At 37.2% G+C, this 21,222-nt stretch overlaps 3 protein-coding genes and 1 long non-coding RNA gene across 10 annotated transcripts in view; 1 reads left to right on the plus strand and 3 right to left on the minus strand.

The window, feature by feature from the left end:
- Nucleotides 1-927: 927 nt before the first annotated feature.
- LOC111443134 (eukaryotic translation initiation factor 3 subunit L-like) lies at nucleotides 928-5,538 on the minus strand. Its single transcript, XM_023080798.1, has 7 exons — nucleotides 4,926-5,538; nucleotides 4,108-4,442; nucleotides 3,121-3,460; nucleotides 2,040-2,188; nucleotides 1,844-1,937; nucleotides 1,334-1,405; nucleotides 928-1,243 (listed from the first exon to the last, which is right to left on the minus strand). The coding sequence occupies exons 1-7, from the start codon at nucleotides 5,475-5,477 to the stop codon at nucleotides 1,199-1,201; spliced, it is 1,587 nt and encodes a 528-aa protein (XP_022936566.1). The 5' UTR covers nucleotides 5,478-5,538; the 3' UTR covers nucleotides 928-1,198.
- Nucleotides 5,539-5,985: 447 nt separating this feature from the next.
- On the minus strand, nucleotides 5,986-11,339 carry LOC111443135 (putative esterase YitV). 2 transcript variants are annotated; one of them, XM_023080800.1, is made up of 13 exons: nucleotides 10,949-11,339; nucleotides 10,040-10,101; nucleotides 9,877-9,936; nucleotides 9,652-9,780; nucleotides 9,481-9,567; nucleotides 8,380-8,433; nucleotides 8,166-8,256; nucleotides 8,011-8,081; nucleotides 7,871-7,940; nucleotides 7,509-7,561; nucleotides 7,341-7,434; nucleotides 6,763-6,860; nucleotides 5,986-6,283 (listed from the first exon to the last, which is right to left on the minus strand). In XM_023080800.1, the coding sequence occupies exons 1-13, from the start codon at nucleotides 11,163-11,165 to the stop codon at nucleotides 6,170-6,172; spliced, it is 1,200 nt and encodes a 399-aa protein (XP_022936568.1). In that variant the 5' UTR covers nucleotides 11,166-11,339; the 3' UTR covers nucleotides 5,986-6,169. The 2 variants fall into 2 exon arrangements, with proteins under 2 accessions (XP_022936568.1, XP_022936567.1); XM_023080799.1 differs by having other exon boundaries at nucleotides 9,877-9,957; nucleotides 10,949-11,338.
- Nucleotides 11,340-13,199: 1,860 nt separating this feature from the next.
- On the minus strand, nucleotides 13,200-16,213 carry LOC111442682. Of its 4 annotated transcripts, none has more exons than XR_002710346.1 (3): nucleotides 15,847-16,213; nucleotides 15,246-15,528; nucleotides 13,200-14,758 (listed from the first exon to the last, which is right to left on the minus strand). It is a non-coding gene; the product is annotated as an uncharacterized LOC111442682 (long non-coding RNA). The 4 variants fall into 4 exon arrangements; XR_002710345.1 differs by having other exon boundaries at nucleotides 15,246-15,548; XR_002710348.1 differs by having other exon boundaries at nucleotides 13,200-13,550; nucleotides 14,690-14,758; nucleotides 15,246-16,213.
- A 932-nt stretch (nucleotides 16,214-17,145) lies between these two features.
- LOC111443595 (protein EMBRYONIC FLOWER 1-like) overlaps nucleotides 17,146-21,222 on the plus strand; it is a 9,814-nt gene continuing 5,737 nt past the window's right edge. For all 3 annotated transcript variants that reach the window (XM_023081486.1, XM_023081484.1, XM_023081485.1), the window contains exons 1-4: nucleotides 17,146-17,155; nucleotides 18,777-19,011; nucleotides 19,991-20,157; nucleotides 20,983-21,146. In XM_023081486.1, the coding sequence (XP_022937254.1) occupies nucleotides 20,012-20,157; nucleotides 20,983-21,146 (310 nt within the window). In that variant the 5' untranslated portion in view covers nucleotides 17,146-17,155; nucleotides 18,777-19,011; nucleotides 19,991-20,011. The remainder of the gene's footprint in view (nucleotides 17,156-18,776; nucleotides 19,012-19,990; nucleotides 20,158-20,982; nucleotides 21,147-21,222) is intronic.

Raw genomic sequence — 21,222 nt, forward strand, 5'->3', positions numbered from 1 at the left:
CCAACCAACCACCGCCGGCGACCATTTGACCAATCGTCCGGTTATAGCATTTTAAATAAAAATTAAAAGTCGTAAAGTAAATAAATTTGTGTATAAAATAGAAAAAAAAAACATTTTATAAAAAAAAAAGTGTTTAAAAGAAAATACATTTCTAAAGAACACTTTCCATAGGCAATCCGAGTTCAATTAAGTTTTATAAATTTCATTTAAATATAAGTAATTCCACAATTATCATCCTCAAATAATTAAATTTTAAATAATATATCTAAATACGCACGTATAAATGACATAAATGACCATCAAGCACATCCGACAAAGATCGATGGAAATCTTGTTGTTGCATAGCTCAAGTCAAAACAAGGCACCATCAGATGTTCAATAGGCAATTTCCCAATCGGGCGCAAGTGCCCAGAAGTTGTCAAAGTGGAAGACATCGAAAAGCTTTAACTTTAAAGTACTCATCTTATTGAACCCATAAAGGCTCTAGAACATATTATCCGAACATGGGAACGCCAAGTAGTTAAATGAACATTTACAAACAAAAACTTGAACAAAATGACCATCAAGCACATCCAAAGATCAATGGGAATCTCGTTGTTGCATAGCTCAAGTCAAAACAACGCACCATCAGATGTTCAACAGGCAATTTCCCAATCGGGCACGAGTGCCCAGAAGTTGTCAAGGTGGCAGACATCGAAAAGCCCTAACTTTAAAGTACTCATCTTATTCAACCCATAAAGGCTCTAGAACACATTATCCGAACATGGGAACGCCAAGCAGTTAGATGCACTTTTACACACGAAAACTTGAACAAAAAGAGGCCCTTGTTAAAGTTTGATGTTTTATGCTTCATGTAAAGGAAACTTTCAAGGTAGATACATGAATTTAGTAAATAGACTAATAACACATAAATGCCAAGAAAGTAGATACATGAATTTAGTAAATAGACTAATAACACATAAATGCCAAGAAAATAAACTTAAAAACTCAGGCACAAGCCTCCAGCACTCTGATATCCGAGTGACATTTGAGTGAGTGCAGGAGATTGAAGTTTGCTTCCCCGAAGTATCTACACTAATAAATAGTACAGAGTGAAGATGAAAAATGGATAAGGTAGGCTTTAATTAAATGTTGTATCCGTTCCTTGGCAAAAACTTCGTCAAAAAAGCCACTTCAACAAAACTCTCAAGGAGAAAACTCAATCCAGTTTCACTCTGTCCAAATCATTAATCATTCCTTCGAGCTGTCACGAAGAAAAACACAGGTATGATTATCGTTTCATCCAGATAATATGGAGTTGAGAGATGCAAGATTGACCAGAAAATTTACATACTTTAACAATTTGCCGCAAGAAGAAATCTCCATAGCGATTTACAGGCTTAGATTCCACAACATGAATGATGTCCTGCAATGAGATTACGTTAAAAGACAGTCACCCTTTGGGATAGCAATTTTCTTTAATGCTACAAATTATTTATCCTTCGGGAACATCTATGTATTATCACAAGGAAGAAGTACGATGGAATCCGATTTGTATGGCAGCATAATCGATATACGAATATGATAGACCAGATAACGAAAAACTCATAGAAGAATCAAACAAATACAATCAAGACAGTGATAAGCTCAGCGTAGCTGCCATATGAACACTTATTTCAAAGTCAGACGTTTTTTGTAAAAGGATAAAACAATAATAATAAAAAGAAAAAAGGAAAAGCTAAAACCAACCCACAAAATAAAATGTAAAGAACAAACAATGGATTACTGGAAGACATGTTGTGTGTTCTAAATTTAAATGTATTTGCAAACCAAAGAAGAGGTAATTGAAGAAAAGTAGACGTACATCGTCGATGTAGAAATCCACGTCTGCATTAGACATAATTTTTCCAACACTATCAACGGCATGGGTTTTATGCTTGTATGTCAACAGAATCGTCCTGTAAATATTAAAAAAAATGTCGCCTTAATTAATCTTAGGAAACATGCAGCAGTTGATAAAGATAAGAAGTTGATATATCCTGCTGTATTTTAGTTCCAACCTTAGTGTGGATTCATCCATTTCCATGTAAGTAGCAAGCTGCCCAAGGGAGATGGAGGAATACACTTTCAAGAAGGTCCGGATGCCAGACAGTAATTGTTGTTGCTTTACTTCATAAAGAAATAGTTTCAATTGAAGTCTATAGGCATCCTGAAAAAGATAAGAGATGTGAATAAAATCTCCGAAAGAGAGCCCAACACAGACAACACGCAGATGGGGTTTAACATGACCTCATGCCTGCAGGTTTTGTGAAGAACTGGTAAAATCAAAGTCATCAATCTTAATCTACACTCCAATTCGGACAAAGCAGACAAAACTAGAAAAAGGTGCTTAAAACAAAATACATGTTAAGTCTTAGAGAGATTAAAAATCCTCTTGAAATGATAATTTTAGAAACTTCAAAGGAAACTCGAGTTGAATAGTCCAAGAATCAGCCAGAATATGAACTGTAGAATTCCAATGATATTAAAGGACTGTCTCAGCCCATTTATTTGCTTGTTCGTTCGTTCATTCATTCATTTTGATTATAAACTACTTTGTGAAAGAATGAACTACAACGCACAAGGACAACAAACCGTAAAGACTAAGCAAAAATTCATCCAATTGATAACATTTGTAGCAATGTCAAAAATACTCAAAGAAAAAGAGAGAGAAAAGAAAAAGCCCAAGAAGCTTTTGATGAGGCAACAAAATACTTCTTGTACTCCCTGTCACAGCCTATTGCATTGTAAGATTCAACATATTAAAACAAGGATTAGACAATAAGACACAGCAAATAAAATGCACATTGCTTGATCCAAACAGCTAAAGAAAACTCAATGTAACACATGTTATTCTTTATCTCTACATCTCCTCTTCATATGCTTTGACTATTAAGCAAAGTATGGTCACTCAATTCACCTAATTTCAATAATTTGCATGGTCTCACAACACTAAAGTTTCTTGTCAACTTCATAACTGCATCAGATATAACTTCAAAAGGATTATCAATGGAGAATATATCTAGAACTTAATTTCAAAATAGCTGCTGCTTGCTAATAGTTACAAAACAACTACTTCAAAATTACAGATCTAAAGCTTACCTGGTTGTAGTTTACTAGAGGCTCCTCAAAACTAGGAGCAGATGGAGTGATGAACTTCGGACAAGCATATGAGAAAAGCTCATCATAGATGGCAAAAGCTTCCTCATCATACCTTTGCATCCTGATCATCTTTTCACCATACTTCTCCCGCAACTGAGAGTTCACAGTTTCATCAACAAGCTTCACTTGTGGACAGAGTGAAACACATATGGCCAACAAGGCATACATTTGCTCGTTCTTCTTAAGAATCTGCTCATACTGAGGAGATTTCTGGTGGTATTGCTTGGTTTTATAAATATACAGGAGAATTCGGTTGAATTCATGAATGGCGTCCACGTACCTGAAAAGAGAGGGAAATGAGCTTTATTAAGAATTCATTACGTAAAAAATGAAGGGAAAAAGTCCAAGGCACTAAATACAGATGTAGGATGCACATGGTAGAGATGATTACTACCGTATAATGGTGATGCCTTGAAAGATTAAGTAATGGATGATGTTCTAATTCATATATATAAAAAAAGAAAAAGGATGATGTATCGATGGGTTTCTTTCTTCAAACTTTGTTTATTTGCTTAATGCGCCAAAACACTCCTAAATGTACTAATAATAAAGTTTTTATGAAACAAGGTTTTGCTTCCTATAGAAAAATGCATGTTTGCAAAATATTGGCTTTAAATGGAGGTCAAGAAGAATTGAAATGCATGCGAAGTTGAAACAAGAAGATTGAAAGAACTAAATGGATGAATAGGGCAACATGTCAGGATTCAAAGAACAAAAAAGATTCTCTTGACAAACCCACCTAAAATTAAAGAACTTTATCGTAATCCATCCAAAAAAATATGTGGTAACTAGATAAGGCACTAACATCGTTATACATGCCTACGACAAAAATGCAAAATCCAATGAAAGGTATGCAGGGGAGGGAAAACAATGCATCAACAAGATGAAACACTTCAAAGAAATGCAGGCTGCGGAAAAAATCCATACCTCCGCAACATTAGGTTGGCAAACCCGTAATGGTATATAGTAGTAATATGGCTTCCAATCACACTAGTAAAAACTCCTTGCTGGCTTATGTCAATTGGGAGTAAGCACTTCAAACCAGTGTGATAATCGCCTAACAGGCAATGAACCCGAAGTAATCCAACCATGCTGAAATATCCCAACACCTTCAAAACATTACTACTTCCACCACTATAGTCATACCCATCAGTGGCAGTAAATTGTTCTAGACCTTCTTTCTCCTCCTCAAGAATATGAATGATTGAGGATTTCTCCACAAATGCTTGCAAGTAGTTGAGGACACCATATACATTCCAAGCCTATAATCAAACAACCACTGAAGTTAAGCTCCTAGTTCTTTGATATAGATAGACCATAGAAACCATTAAGACTAAACGGGCAAAAAAAATTGAAGTGGACGTGACAGCTAGAAGATGAGTGTATGAAGGATTGGTGACAGTTTGATGGAGGTACATCCAAACAAGGCTATCAAATTTGAAACAAATATCTGACCTAGTGTACACAAACTCCGTCAGAAGAATATAAAAAACAAAATAACACTTCCACATCTCATGGGCTTTACAAGATTGTCATTCGAAGTTTAGAAACCATGGAATTCAAGGATATTCCGGCTATTTTTCAACATCCTTGGAGAAGCTAAACGCTTCAAATCAAATCCTAAAATAACATAAATTTGATAAAACTAAATACACATTAGTTCATATAGAAGAATAAGAAGGCCAGGGAGTAATACTGTTTTGTAACCCTAGAGATGGAAAATAAAACAAATGAATCGTAGCAACCTGATCGAATTTTCTCAGGAGAGCGATTTCCTGCTCGGTCTTAGTCTTCATCTTGGCCCGGTATTGGCAGAAACTCTGGAACTGATAAACAAACTCATCCACCATATCCCATAGCCACTGGTTAGGCAATTGCATATTCACGACTCCGTGCAAAACCACCTGAAATAAGCTACAATAATTATCCCACGAGTCAATCCTCTGCTTCAAAGTTGGTGATAACCTCGCATAGAGATGGCGGAACCACATCTCACGGTAAAGCAGGCAGAAAACATGGTCATTATCCACAAAATGAGCTACGGCATCTACCGACGGCCAAGGTGTGTCCTTGAATAGGCGGTCCGATAAGGACTGGAAGGAGGTTTCATACATTTGATGGGTTTCGTATACATTCTTCTCACGGATGTGCCGGTATAAATGAACGACAAAGGACTTAACGGAATCTGGAACGAAATTGGGGTCATAGCCAATATCTTGGCCAGCCGGAGATGGCGCCGTCGCGTGCCGGGGGTCATCATAGTTGGCACCTGCGTCTTCGTAATCGTAAGAGGCCATGATTACTGAATTCAGCTGTTACTGAGGTAGACGGAAATTAGGGTTGGAGAAGCAAAGGTTGGAAGGGACTGATGCTCAAATTTTCAATGTTCCTGAACCTCATGGATCAGAATTTTGGGCTTCATTGTTATTGGGCCATTACGTGGTTTCAGTAAGCCCAATTTGTTTTTTTTTTCTTTTTTGTCATTTTATTTAATGTTTCAAAATCTTATAAGTAAATTAAATATTTAAGCCAAATTTAAACTTATATTAAAATATTTAATTAACATTTCAAAATCGTTAAAAGATTTTAAATAACATATTTATTAATAAATTTACTCGCTATTGTTAATAATATTTTTCAGCCTAAAAAATTGAATTAATGATAAAATATGAACATTATAAAAAAAATAAAGAGCTAAATATTTAAAATGGTTATTAAAAATTATCAATTAATTTTTTTTTTTAAGCAAAAACTTAATGGGACAAATATTTCTTTTGATGGTGTCTACTGAGTCAACGAGAACAGTTTGAATCATAACAGATATCTGTAGTATCTTTTTATTTATTGGTTTTTCTAATTATTTCTATTTTCATATATGATAATCAGATAATTTAGTTGATTATAAATAGAGACCTTTGACGTCACACACCATTTAGGTGTCGTGGATTAAGCAAACATTTTCAAACTTTTATCAACCCGAAATGAGCTATTAATCCAACAGCTGATCTTTGATTCTGTGGCCTAAGAACCTATCAAACCATTGGCTAGCTTCTTTTACCATCTCTGGTGTCATTTCGTGGCCAATCCCAGGCTGTGCAATGAACTGCACATACAAAATAAGAATATGATCAATCACCTATATCGAAACAAAAAATGGGAGAGATTGTAGACACGACAACACTATGGAACGATGCGATAACTATGTTTCTATTTTGCTTCACATGTGAGATCCAACATCGGTTGGAGAAAGAAACAAAGCATTCTTTATAAGTATGGAAACTTGTCTCCTAGCAAATGCGTTTTAAAAATATTTAGGGGAAGCCTGAAAGGGCAAGCCCAAATAGGACAATATCTACTAGAGGTGGACTTGGGCTGTTACAAATGATATCAGAGCCAGATACTGGGCGGTGTGCGAGAGAGGACGCTGGGCCTCGAAGTGGGGTAGATTGTGAGATCCCACATCGGTTGGAGAGGGGAACAAATCTCTCCCGAACAGACGTATTTTAAAAACTTTGATGGGAAGCCCGAAAGGGAAATCTCAAAGAGAACAATATCTCCTCAATTCATACTAGATATACATACCTTAAAATTTTCTGGACAACCGAACTTCTGATAAGCTATCTGGGTTCTCGACACGGGAGCATCCAAACCAGCAATCGGACATCGAGGGTCATCTGCACCTGTTGTTTTTCAAATCCAAACTACACGTTAACAATACTCGAACGGACCACAAAGATGCAATTCAAATTTAGATTTAAAATTCGGGCCGTTAATCTCTAGACAATTAAGAGATCCACCTATTTTACAGGTGAGTTTCAGTATCTTTAAGGAGACAGCCTCCTGTTTCATGACATGTGACATGCTGTCGGGACTAACAGGAACCTTAAAAATCAAGCATTGGTTCTTTTGTTCATACTGCATATTCCAATCGTTTGTGATTATAATCATACGTGGAAGATTATTGAGAGTGAGTCCCACATTGGTTAATTTAGTGGAAGATCATGGGCTTATAAATGAGGAATACTATCTCCATTGGTACGAGGCCTTTTGGGGCCCAAAACAAAGCCACGAGAGCTTATGCTCAAAGTGGACAATATCATATCATTGTGGAGATCCGTGATTTCGAACATCATATAGTATACTGAGGATATGAACGCTACCATTTAATAACAACAAAGGACGTGGTGCGATAGCTGGAACCGAATAAATCGAGCCGAATTGGGAAACTAAACCAGGAGCAATCCTGTTCCAGACCTGAACAAAATAGTAGGAAATAATCATACTAATTCAACTTCAAATTACTAAACCAGGAACTTGAAACAACAAACCTTCTTCACCACCTCTTTGTCGATCTCGTTCATGCCTAATTCGATTCGGGCTTCTGCAGACAAGATACAAAGACCAATCATGTGTATTTATAAAGTGATTCGTTTTTTCAACAACTTAAAAAACGCTCAAGCAAGAGGTTACAGAGCCTAAGCCCACCGCTAGCAGATATTGTCCTCTTTGAGCTTTCCCTTTCAGGCTTTCCCTCAAGATTTTTAAAACGCGTCTATTAAGGAGAGGTTTCCACGCTCTTATAAAGAATGTTTCGTTCCCTCTCAAACCGATGTGGGAACTCACAATAATGATCTTGCTTCTATCAGTCACCCTGCTCTGTCCTAAACCAATTACCATTCATTCACCTTACCCTCGAAAACAGGTTTTATACTCTCGACTCGTGCCTGCCACTTATCGTTATCTATGGCCCATCGAAAACACTGCAATCATATCAAAAAATATCAGCTGGACTAACACAAGATCCAGAGTGTCATCATTTGGGCGAACTACCTGCACGCCAATTATGGGGACAACCACGGAGTAACGAGTATCAGCAGCAGCAGCAAACCATGCATGCATTCCTGCAATGAAAATGTGAAATGCAAGCTATATATAACAAAGAAAAAACATGTTCTAATTTGGTCCTTATTTTACTTTTGACTGACCTCCAAGTGATTCGCCAGTAATTCCTATTCTACATGGGTCAATGTCCTCCCTTTTCGTCAGATAATCCGCCAGTTTTATCAAGTCCCATACCTGCAAGTGATATAGTCTATCTGAAATTATTCCATTTGATATCCTAATCCGTTGGTTACATTTGCAGCTAATTGTTCATTCATAGTCCCAACAATTCAGTTTCCAAATGAAACGAGACGCTACCGTGTCAAATATGAACGGCATGGTATCGCCTCTTTTCCATGAAGATATAAGAGCCTGCACTAGATTATGACATCAGGTTAGGATTTAGCTCTGCAAAAGAAAAGGGTACTCTTCTGCAGAGACTAAGAAGAGCTAGAAAGTCATATTAACATATCATTGGTTGATTGACAATATCACTTCGTTGGCAGCCAGATTCAATAAGAAGATATGCCAATTCATTGCCTCAGATTCTAAGAATTTAAGCCCTTGTGTTCACAGTTTCACTAGTGGGCGACGAGTGATAAGCTAGTCAGTCAAGTAGCGAGCAAATTTTTGAGTTTTGGAAAACTCATAGATAAAAATGTAACAGTTTAAGCCCACCGCTAGTAGATATTGTCCTCTTTGAGTTTTCTCTCAAGGTTTTAAAACAAGTCTATTAGGGAGAGGTTTCCACACCCTTAGAAGTAATGTTTCCTTCCCCTCTCCAACCGATGTGGGATCTCACAGTCCACCCCCTTGGGGGCCTAGCATCCTCGCTGACACACTACCTGGTGTCTGGCTCTGATACCATTTATATCAGCCCAAGCTCACCGATATCAGATATTATCCTATTTGGGTTTCCCCTCAAGGTTTTAAAACGTGTCTACTAGGAAGAGGCTTCCACACTCTTATAAGTAATGTTTCGTTCCCCTCTCCAACCGATGTGGGATCTCACAATCCACCCCCCTTGAGGGCCAACGTCCTCGCTAACACACTACCTGGTGCCTAGCTCTGATACCATTTGTATCAGCCCAAGGAGAGGTTTCCACACCCTTATAAGAAACGTTTCGTTCCCCTCTACAACCAATGTGAGATCTCACAATCCACCCCCTTAGGGGCCAATGTCCTCACTGACACACTACCTAGTGCCTGTCTCTAATACCATTTGTAACAGCCTAAACTCACTGCTAGCTGATATTACCCTAATTGGGCTTCCCCTCAACGTTTCAAAACGCGTCTACTAAGAAGAGGTTTCCACACTCTTATAAGAAACATTTCATTCCCCTCTCCAACCGACATGGGATCTCACAAAAAACAACTCAATTGGCTAAAACGAAGGGACATAAACAACAATCAGCATACATCATAGTAAGTGGTTTTGTTCTTGGCCCTTTCACCATGGTAACGAGAATCAATGGCAATAGCTACATAACCCCTTGATGCATAAGCCTGAAAGAAGCAAGAATACATTGCATTATCTACTTCTAACAACTTATGATATCAACAAAAGGCAATAGCAAAAGAAACAGATACCTCAAGCAATGGTCTCAACCACTCTTTACACTTATTTGTACTGTGCAGAAAAACAATTGCAGGTCTTTTTTGCTGTCTGCTATCCTTCATGCTTATAATCAATATAGGCAACTTCCCTTGCTCTCCTTCCTATAAATGATTAGCAAACAACTACATTATTCCATTACATTCCGTTACATCACGTCCTGCGTATAGTTAACGCGAAAAGTACGAGAGCATGCTTGCCTCGGTAGTCAGGTGAAGATTTTCCTCATGAAGCAAGTCCTTCAAATTGCTAAAAGTTGCCTTTGGACAAGAAGCCATAGCCTTTAAACAGGCAAATAAATCAACATGGGCAGGCTACTATTTAAACGAAGACTAAAGAACGAAAATAAAATACTGCATCAACCTTACTGAAGGCCGGCGGGTTGGTCTCCTGAATAGGCATTGTGCGCTTCACATTAAGCGGGACTGCGAAGTTCAATTAGACATCATAGAGTCATAATCTCTGTTGTAGGAAAAGTAAACTGAAGGTAGTACTGAGAGCTCTATGACCCTCAACTTTCTTACAAGAATTGTCTTCTTCGGCTGCCGACCCATACTAGCTAAATAAGGGGAAGATCATGGGTAGTATATAAGGGACATTGTCTTTATTGGTAAGAGGTTTTGTGGGAAAACTAGAAGAAGCCATGAGAGCCTATTCTCAAATGGACAATACCATACTGTTGGGGAGGTTCGTTGTTCCTAGTAGTGGTATCAGATTCATGCCCTTATCTTAACTTAGACATGTCAACAGAATCCCCAAAGGTCGAACAAAGAAGTTGTGGGTCTCGAAGGTGTAGTCATAGTAAAGATTCGTGGTAGAACTCTATTACACTAGCACTAACAATGTGTTCCAAAGAAGAGATAGTGCTATACAAATAGATATGACTATTTAAGGGAAAACTCATTGTATACTTTGTTCGATGGGAGAATGGTTGGAATCTCATGTTCGCTAATTAAGAGAAAGATGATAGGTAAGTAGTATACTATTCCATTGGTACGAGTCATAAGAGTAGACAATATCATACCATTCTGAAGGTCCATAACAGAAGAAGAAAGAAACACAATTTGCTAATTCATACAAAAAGGCAAAACATTCATCGAAAGATGTGGAAAGCAAGAAACATGGCAGCAAATAGACGGCGAGCATTCGAACCAAGCAAGAATTTCAGAGCCAAAATTCACAAACTTCTGAGCTACCCAGAACAGACATCAAAACATTCAAGGTAAACTAAAACAGAGAATAGAGAAATAACAATCGAATTCAATTTCGTACCTTCTGGAGATCGTCTACTACGCAAAACTCGAAGGAATTCAGCCCGAAACTTGTCAGCGTCAACGACAGCTTCACCCATTTGACAGTTTCCCAAGGCTGCGACCCTGTACAAGGATTTAATCTCATTGGAACTTTGGCGGTTCCATGGCGAAGTTGCTGCAAGGCAGAGGCGTGTTAGGGAAGGGCGGAGTAGGGCGTCAGGTATGAGAATTGCCATTATTATTGTACTGCGTCGTTGGCCCACATCGTTTTTCCGACAGACTGAACGGCTGACGCAGAGTTGCCGCCTTTTCTTTTTCCTTATCGTTATAATATGGTTTGCGTAATTTTGCAGTCTGCAGGCACTCGCCAAACGCCGATAAGGACCGGCTTGGCTGCGTATAAATACAATATTGATGTCGAAACTTTGATACAATTCTCCCTTGCGTCTCCACGACCACCAACTGATCCTATTTTCGCATCTAGTGATGCGCATGCAATCAAGGGAACTTGCAGTGGCAGACACGTAATTTTTCTATTAATTAAAAAATATCTTCTTTTATTTTTTTCTTTCACTTATTTCTATCTCACAATCATAGAACACAATTTTATTTACAACCACGTATGATTATAATATAATTTATTTGTAAGCAACTTCATTTAATTGCATAGTAGAGGAATTAGGTGCACCGTCACTGTCGATAGTTTTGAGACGCTTGCTGTCAAGCTCATAATTTACCCATTATGTATTACCGTCAACTTCACAGTTTTAAAACGCTTTTACCCGTTATGTAGCGCTATCAAGCTCACGACTTACCCATTATGTATCATTGTCAGCTTCACGATTTTAAAATGCGTCTACTAGGAAGAGATTTCTCCACATCCTTAAAAATGAATTGTTCATTCTACTCTTCAACCGATATAAGATTTCACAATTCACCCTCTTGGAGGCCCAATGTCCTCGCTAGCACACCGTCCATTGTCTGACTCTGATACTATTTGTAACCGTTCAAGCCCACTACTAACTGATATTGTCCACTTTAGCCAGTTACGTATCACAGTCACTCTCACGATTTTAAAACTCATCTACTAGAGGGTAAGATAAACTTTTGGATTCAACATTTAATACGTTTCAATGACATTATTTTATCACGAGTCTCCCATCTTTTTTAAATGTCTTTATGGCAAGTAATGAATAGAGTCCATGAAAGTTTCTAATAAAATACTTCTCTGGACTGAGCTTCTTGAGAAAATCGCCTCCAATAGGCTCAAAATCTAGCATCGACTAGTAGACTAGTCTGAATTTTCCACAGCAGATATAAAAACACTGCCTGTAACAAGTGCAGTACACAAGATTAGTTGTAGGTGAAACTGCTCAGGAGGTTACAGATTAATGTAGACTGAATTTCCCGATTATAGTAAAAGAAAGGAAGTAGTTCAATACAAGAATTGGAACCCTTAAAAAGATGCATAGAGATTGAAGAGGACATTAAAGTGAGCTAAATCGTTCTTGTTTTAGTAAATATATGCATAAAGTGTGTGGATGTGAGAAGCTGATTAAATAATGGAAGTGCGTCTCACTTTGGAGCATAAAGTAACTAATAATACCTTTCGATGATGTTGATGTTGGGGTTATTAAAAAGGATATTGTTTGGTTTTATAAGGGTCGACAGGACCCAACCACCCCAGTAAATTGGCTGCATTAGCTGCCTTTTGAATGGAACATGCATGCCACCACGGTCTTGATAGACCCTGGTATCTGGATATTGTCCACGAGTAAAAGCAACTGCCAAATATCAACAGAAATCCGTGCAAAAGTAGAGCAGAAATCACTTATTAAAGAAATAAAATCGTATATTAGGACCCATTACCGTACACCTCGAATATTGTGATTCACAGAACTGCATGCTGACAATCTTTGGTACAAATGCATATTGCGTTCTTGGGTTGTACGAGCTCATCATGCATGTCTACCAGCTTCATTGTCTGCAACATTTTTGGGAAGGAAGCAGTTCCCTAGCAAATACATTCCCAACCCATAAAACTCCAATGTCCAAGTCAAATAAAGATCTGTAACTTAAACGTGTTCCAGAAAAAACTGCAGTTTCACTGTACGCAATTTCATCAAAGTTAAACCTGATAAAAATAAATCTAAAGCTTCGATGAAGTGCGAAGCAGTATGGTTTGGTTATGGACTTGGCTCTTCGTTCTTCCCGCAAGCTTTTTTTTTTTTTTTTTTTCAGAGAGAGAAAGGGGCGGTACCGCAAGCTTTTTTTTTTTATAGAGAGAGAGTAAGGGGCGGTACGAAAGATTGGTCCGTTCCACAAAGCTGAGCTTTTCGGTTCACTCCCCCGGCCTTCTTACTAGTCTACCTCCTTTCTCTTAATGGAATATAACAATGCCCGAGCTCCTGCTTTGCTTGCGTTCTTCACCGGCACTGGTCGGGGCTGTCTCACTTATCCTGCTCCTAAGGTAAGGAGTCATGTCTATTGTGTGTTAGAATCTTTACGGGAGTGAATCGCATGTGTTGGTTGGGAATTGCTCAAGAATCATCGATAATGACTTTGCCAGGTTCTAAGGGTTCCCCTCTTCTTTATTTGTGGATCGAGCCATGGTAAAGGTTCTGTACGATTATAATACTCATAACTTTGTTGAAGATGGTGGACCATCCACACATCTAGTAGAATATTCATAAAAAAAAATTAAATACTAGTACACATAGTTAACCTCAGTTATATACTATAATCTTTCACCTATCGTGTCAATGCGAGACGTTCAGTCATATTCCAAACGAATCCTCACAATATGATCAAAGAAGAAAGCACAAGGTATTGGTAGACTCACTTGGTTCCTTAGAGGCTGTCGAGGTAAGGGGTATCTTGTTCAAGTCATTCTCTTTTCTCTACGTAAAGAAAATGATGTAGTAGCATCTCTAGACACAGTTCAAGCCTATGCAGTTCTAGGGTTTTTCTTTTTTTTTAATTTAAAAAATGTCGGTTTTAGGAGTTTGAATTAGGGTCTTTGATGACTATAATCAACGCTGTTCTAAATAAGGTACAAATGGGGTAGTCCTCCTGAGAGTCCTAGGCTACTTGTGCCCCACATGGCCACATCAAAAGCATTACACTTCGAAGACATTTTACGGTACAATAGTTTTACTCAAAGGGCACAGCTTCTGAGTTCTGATATCATGAACTTTTGAGGGACAATATTATTATTTAAGAAAAAAAGGACAAACCTTCCTTGGACCAGTAAGAAACCAACGGTACTCTCTAGAAGATGACGTGTCCAAAAACTATGGGCCTTTAAAGCTATATTCTCTTCGTTTCTTTCTTTTATCTTTTTAGTTTTTGTTGGGGGAAAAGGGTTAAAGTGAATTGGATAATGTTATGTGAGGCTTACGAGCGAATTCAAAATTTCTATGTTTCCTTTCGTTATCCATACAGACCCTCTTCTTCCAAATTTTACCCTCAGTCCTTATTTTTAACCCCCTAAAACCCCATAGTTAACAATCTCCATTAAAATGTCTAGTTGGGTAAAATTTAAATTTTCACAACATTTTATGATCATTTGTCTGGCCCCTGCTTGTTTAAAAAAAAAAAACCCAATGCTATAAAAGTAAACAAATTAGTAATCACAATTTACCGTAGGAAAAATGTCAAAAACGTACTTTACCATTATTTTGACCATGTATGCCTATATTTTTTCCCATCAATTTTTATTGTTAAATTATAGTAACTGGGAAAGAGAAGAAAAATTTACCGCGTCCGCCATTTGCCTGCATCTCATCGACCATATATAATATATACCACAGATACAAACCCGAACCAGCTGTGCATAGAAATAAATTAAATTGAATAAGCACTCAATACTTATAAACATAATGTTAATTCTACTCAAAAAGTCGTGGTAACATTTATTCGACATATTACATATTCATTCACCAATCGTATTTAAATTGAATGTTTTAAATTTAATCTTACTCGCCATTCAATTTTTTCACTAATAGATCCGTTAAGTTTTTGCCATCGCAACAATGATGCGATATTTTATCTACTATGAGCACAAAGTCTTACGACTTTGCTATTTGTTCCACCCAATAGGCTTCGTATCAATGAACATGTGGTCTCACACTCATGTAATCGTAGTCTTCGAACAAAAAAAATTCGATGTATTAGGCACTTAAAACTGGAGACACATTTTAGAGTTAAGGACCAAGAATATGCTAATTCACAGTTCAATCTCTTCATACCGACAATAAACTTTACTAATTAGCGCGATAAACTACTAAAAGAGATCGTAATGAAAAGGAAAATACCAGAAGAAAAAACCATCCCCCACGCAGTGGCTGGCAGCATCCTTATGCTAAGGGTGGGGTATTGATGAAAGGGCAGCAACTTTATGACTGCTCCTGCGACTGCGCTACAACCGACAACCGAATAAAAGCAATTGAAGGCCTCACTCGTTGTGTGGCCAAAAATGTCAATGTCGTTCTTGCGCCAGCAAATGAGATCGCAATTGATTCCGCGATATCGATGTGATATTTTGTTTGAGAATCCGTCCTCGAGCGCAGAAGAACGCGATGGTGACTGCCGACCGCTCTGTTAGAAATAAAACTACCCTAATTCGTCGTTATACAATCTATTTGTTCACCAAGTATGAGGCAAAATTGGAATTCGTCTCAGTTTGCTAAACTAATTAATCCGACGAATTACTACCAGAAAGCCAAATATCAAAGAATTAATGTTCAAAACAACAATAGAGATTCCAGCAGCCCTAAGAGAAACAAAGATTTAGTAACCTAACAAGTACTTTCGGTGAAGATAAACGACCAAAGCGCTCTGAGAGCTGGTTGTACCAAAACAATGGCAATCTGTACGGACAAGATAAACTCGAGGAAGTAAGAGTAGAGCTCGTACCTCCGGATTCAAGAACTCACATGGCGAAGCGAAGTCGACGCAGATTGCGAAAAGCGCTTCATCTTCAACGCGCTCACTGTCGGTGCATTTGAAATTGAACTTCCCGTCCTGCGATTAGTGGGGATTGAACAAACTCCACCGATCTCCCTCTCTCTTTCCATGACGGCACGATTTGAAAACGATCGAACAGGTGAAATTGAAAATCGATGTGATCGTGGGAAATGAGTGAATCGGAGATCAGAATCCATGGACCGTCTGATGTGAGTGGGCTTTAGGTTTTGTTCATCAAGCGGCGATTTGGGGTGCCATTTTGGCGCGCATAGGGTCGGACAAGTATCGGCGGTTTGGCGCCATCGAGACGTGGGGATCTCTGATTCCCCAACTTATCTTTTCCCTTTCCCCCTAAATATATGAAAAATAAATAAATAAATAATTTAGCAAATAAATCGTCGCTATATTTTTTTATTTATTTATCACTTCTTTCTGGTTAAAAAAAAAAAGGTGGAGATGTCTTTTATCTAAAAAAAGACTTATTTTAGCGGATCAAAATTATTCTGAAAAAGTAATAATTTGAAATAAAATAAAATAAACCAAACAAAATCTCATATTTAATTAAAAATCATAGAATAATTAATTTTTATATAATAAATGTAAGGTTCTCATGTTTATTATATTTATGAAAATTTTATTTTGCATATAATGGGTCATCTACTTATTCACTATTTTAAAAAAATTACGAATTTATTCCCTACAAAATTTAAATTTTAATAGAAATAAAAAATAAATTTATATTTAGTAGATTAATTTATTTATTAATTTTTGAATATATCATAATATTTTTTAAATTCAACAATCTATTAGACAATATTAAAAGTTGAAGAACGAAATAAATATAAATCTCGAATTTTATGATCGAAGTAATTTAACCATAGGGCTTAGTTATCGGTGATAATATCGATTAATTGGTATTAGAGTATTAGAAAACTAATTCATAATTAACAAATTATAAAATAAATAAATGAATAAAGTACATTTAATTTATAGAATATTGAAACTTCTAAAGTTTACTTATCGGTGATGCAAGACAACCTAACTTTCTCTCCCAAACGGCATTATATAACCCACCCCGATTTGGTGCATGCATGATACCTGGCAAACCTGGCCTTCAATTGTCACCCTGATGTGATCAAATAGCTCCAGACACGTTGCAATTTCTTCAACGCCGGCGTATCCCGCCGCCCATTACAGCATTATTGGTAACCCCGATGGGACATTGGGAAAAATTATATTACATACGTCTCTCGCTCTCGTCACTTTAAAATGTGTTTGTTAGAGAGAGGTTTTCGCACACTTGTAAAAGATTTCACAATCTATTTCTTGGAGGACCCAGTGCCAACATATTATTTGATGTGTGGTTTTAATATCACTTCTAGCGAGTCAAAATGATATGAACTGATAGACATCAGTCATACAATATACTTCAATGAAGATGTAAAGAAAAGGTGGTCAAAATTATCAAAAGATGTTTCAATTCATGCAAGATTGAAGAATAATGAAGTTTGATTGTTATAAATTTTGGGTGGGTTACCATTTAGAGTAATTTATAATTATTGTATTTTAAGACTTTTTATTTACTTTAGGTTACATCTACATAATGGCTAATTATGACCATAGAGTATGAATGTTACCACTCTTGGAATGCCTTTAATAGTTTCATTTTTGAAGCTACGATGTATTTGTAAGCAGACTTGAAAAATAGAGTAAAAGAAGCATGTGTGCTTCTCTTTAGCCAATAGCTAAGTTTTTTTTGCAACTCTAATAGTTTAGGTTGCATCTAGAATCATTCAAGCTCGACATGATCAATCTTGTTTGAAGTGTTATTTTCTTGAGATATTTGATCAACAAGAATCATTCAAGCTAGATATGATCGATCTTGCTTGTGGAGTGATTCGAATCTCAAACAATGTTCTTGTCTTGAAATATTTGATCAACAAGGTAATTCGAATCTTACTCCACTTGCATTGATTTTACATAAAATGGACAACATTTATTAGAAGTGGACGAGGAAAAGTAGGAAGTAGAAGATAAAGCGAGGCGTTATTTTGGAAGCAAACAGTGGTGGGTCTAATTGTGGCGTGGGAGTCCGGTTTGAGCTGGCTTTGGCATACATGGGTGCAAGCGCAGCAGCTGCCATTTAATAGTATACAGGATCTCCAACTCATTCACCGGCCCCATGCAAATGCATATCATGCATATCATGGTAATTCATGCTATCACCACATTTTACCTTTTTGCCCTTTCTTCCCATTTTTACATTATAATGTGTATTATCTTACCTAAAATTCAATAAATTAATCGTTAAAATACTTAAATTGGTATTCTTTTTTTCAATTTTTCAAAAATTAAATTTATTTTATAAAAAATAAAATAATTAACTCACACTTACCTGGTTTAGAAATTTTAGGGTTTCCAATGAGGAGGTAGAAGTCCAAAGTCGAGCTTATAAGGCAAGTCGCGCGTGTGAGGTACGCACCAATTACAAGGCGTTTAAGTGGGAAGGCATCTTTTGATTTTCATGACACGACAGGGCACAAATGGGCTTATCCCGATTCGTCAAGAAAACGCGAGTGGTAAGCTGCGCGTGGTGAGATTTTTTTTTTTTTTTTTGGAAAAAAAAAAAAACTTGCTAGGGTTTCCATGGCATTTGACGCCCAAATGGTGGTATGGCCTTGAGATAAGAAGGTGCCACGTGTCGAGCCATAATTAATTCCACGAGCTCCCACGCTTTTTTTTTATTACCACCACTCTCTCTAAATAAATAGGTCGCGGATGTTATGTACATGTGGAATGTGGATGGCATGGCCATGGATGATTTTTAATACCCAAAAAAAAAAAAAAAGGAGGAAAAAATATCACTCCACTACCTATAGATCTCTCTCCTCTCTCTCTCTCTCTCAACTATCGAAATTTCCCTTTCTCTCTCTAGGGTTTTCGGAGCTTCGCACTCAAATTCTGCTCCATCATCTTCGAATCTCATCTTACAGCTTTGATCTGCGACTTCCTATATAAATGCTCTCTCTACCGCTGCAGTTTCGTCGACAGGCCGTGAAGAATCGCCGTCTAGTTCATCCGTCGTCGTTCCGATTGTCAGTTGGCTGAGCTAAGGTGCGTTTTCGACTCCATTTAATTTTCCTTCTTCTTCTGTGTGGATCTTCGATTTGTTTCCTTTTTATCATTTCAGCTGTTTTTCATCTCTTTTCAGCTCTTTTCTTCGTCATATTTTAGCTCTTTTTTTTTTCTCTCTATTTACCTCCTAATATTTGGTTCTGGTTTTTTCTTCTCCGGCTGATTTTTGGAAAGTGATTTGGCTTAGTTGACGGAATTTCATGTGCTACTTTCAGTTACTTAATGTGTTACTCTGTCAACTTTTGTCTGTCTCGAATTTCTGAGCTGAATAAAAACCCTAAATATTTTTCATCGGACCAATTCGCATCCATCGCCCAATCCACTGCTGTTAGAATTTTCTCAGACGGTGAGTATTTTAGCTGGCTTGATAAAATCCATTTCGTTTTTTGTCGTCTAGTGTACCTCCGCTATGTTCAGGTAATTGATCTCGCTAAACCCTAGACTACGCTTTTCGTACTATAGTACTGAATATTGCTTTTCTTTGAATTATATATGGGCGGAGCTGATTATGTCTGAAGTTTATCGTTTGTAATATCTGAAATAGGTTTATAAACCCTAATTATTTAAAGTAATTAGGGTTTATGGTTCATTTCCATTGAATTTCATGTACTAATAAGTTGCAGGTGATCATTATTTTATGTGTAATTTCAAGTGTCTTGGATAAATGTTTGCTTCACGGGTCGTTTCTCTGAAATTATGCATCCTCCTTTGTTAGAAGTTATTATTTTATGTGAGCAATAAGTTCATATGATAACCATTTATACACTTCAGCAAGGCCTATATGTTCCTTCTTACTGACCGCTTATTGTCTGTAAAAACATTAGATCTTTTTTTTTTTTTAATATATATATATATATATATGCAACATTTGATGCTTATCGGTTTATGTTACTTCCACCATTTGATTACTAATTAGCTCTGCTGCTTGGTATATGTTCACAAATTGGTCTTTCTACAGTAGCTTACCAAAAGTCTTGTAATGGACGAGGAGCATCATCAGAAGAATGATTCTAGTATCATTTTGAGGACTTCAGTCCCGTTCATTGAGATTGACTCTTTATTTATAGATCTTTCCAGTTGTATTGATAAACCCGATGCTGGAAACTCTGATCATTTCTCCATACGGTATATGACCTTTACATTACCAAGTTGAAAAGTTTTTTGTGTTCCTTTTTCAATAAGTTATATGGCTTTGTTTGAAAACTGTGACTGGGTTAACTAGTGCTTGGTTCGTGCACGTGTCGTCGAGATATTCATGATTATGTCTCCTAGTGCAGTTATACCCACAAATGATTCATTTTCACGGCTTGGTTTTCATGCTAGCTAGTGTTATTGTCCATGTTGAAGATTGTTGGGAGGGAGTTCCACAATGGCTAATTTAGGGAATGATCATGGGTTTATAAGCAAAGAATACATCTCCGTTGGTATGAGGCCTTTTGGGGAAGCCCAAAGCAAAGCCATGAGAGCTTATGCTCAAAGTGCACAATATCATACCTTTGTGGAGATTTGTGGTTCCTAACTGTCTAACAGAATTGTAAACATTTCTACTTTCTTTCAACTGTTTTGTCAAATTTGGAAATTTCAGTTGCAAGCTTTTTTGAGAATGCATAGCAACTAAAATTCAAGTTCTCTTTACTTTTTGGTGGGTTTAGTGCCACTTATCACATAGCTGCTTTCTATATTGCTATCCAAGCGAAACAAATTTGTAAGATGAAATTAGCATTTGAGCTCACCTAGCTAGTTTAACATGTTCTTCCAACATGAATTTCAGACAGTAATTATTTCAGAACTAAGAGGTTAGGTTAAGAAAAGATCTTTCGATGAAGTGAATGTTCAATATCCTGTAAATCCAGTGTCTTCTGTATATTACGCGATGAATTAATTTCCTCAAAACATGTTCTCAACATCTGATGTACAACTCCTTTTCCTCGTCAATTGCCTTTTGTTCAGTGGATATGCATCTCAAATGCGTGAAAAAGATTGGAAAAAATGCTGGCCATTTGATTTAGATGGTGACTATGAGCCTACAGAGACAATGTCCTTTCTTCCACCTTTTCATGTTCCGCAGTTCAGGTGGCAGCGATGTCGAAATTGCAGGAAGGAGACTCCTGCAGGTGGGCTAAGGATTTATTAGTTGACTGTTGCCATGCCATTTCTACCATTCAAAAATTGTACCCCCCCCCCCCAAAT

This window comes from Cucurbita moschata, unplaced genomic scaffold (assembly GCF_002738365.1).
Source record: "Cucurbita moschata cultivar Rifu unplaced genomic scaffold, Cmos_1.0 Cmo_Scf00005, whole genome shotgun sequence".
In the NCBI taxonomy this organism is placed as follows: domain Eukaryota; kingdom Viridiplantae; phylum Streptophyta; class Magnoliopsida; order Cucurbitales; family Cucurbitaceae; genus Cucurbita; species Cucurbita moschata.

What these genes read in the sequence shown, in the direction of transcription:
- LOC111443135 (XM_023080799.1), bottom strand. Translation starts at nt 11,165, where the DNA reads ATGGCAATTCTCATACCTGACGCCCTACTCCGCCCTTCCCTAACACGC. An exon ending in TCCCCATAATTGGCGTGCAG is followed by an intron (nt 7,941 to 8,010) that starts GTAGTTCGCCCA and finishes ATATGATTGCAG; the next exon opens with TGTTTTCGATGGGCCATAGA. An exon ending in TATAAAACCTGTTTTCGAGG is followed by an intron (nt 7,562 to 7,870) that starts GTAAGGTGAATG and finishes TCTTGTCTGCAG; the next exon opens with AAGCCCGAATCGAATTAGGC.
- LOC111443134 (XM_023080798.1), bottom strand. Translation starts at nt 5,477, where the DNA reads ATGGCCTCTTACGATTACGAAGACGCAGGTGCCAACTATGATGACCCC. An exon ending in TCCTGAGAAAATTCGATCAG is followed by an intron (nt 4,443 to 4,925) that starts GTTGCTACGATT and finishes GTTTGATTATAG; the next exon opens with GCTTGGAATGTATATGGTGT. An exon ending in ATGGATGAATCCACACTAAG is followed by an intron (nt 1,938 to 2,039) that starts GTTGGAACTAAA and finishes TAATATTTACAG; the next exon opens with GACGATTCTGTTGACATACA.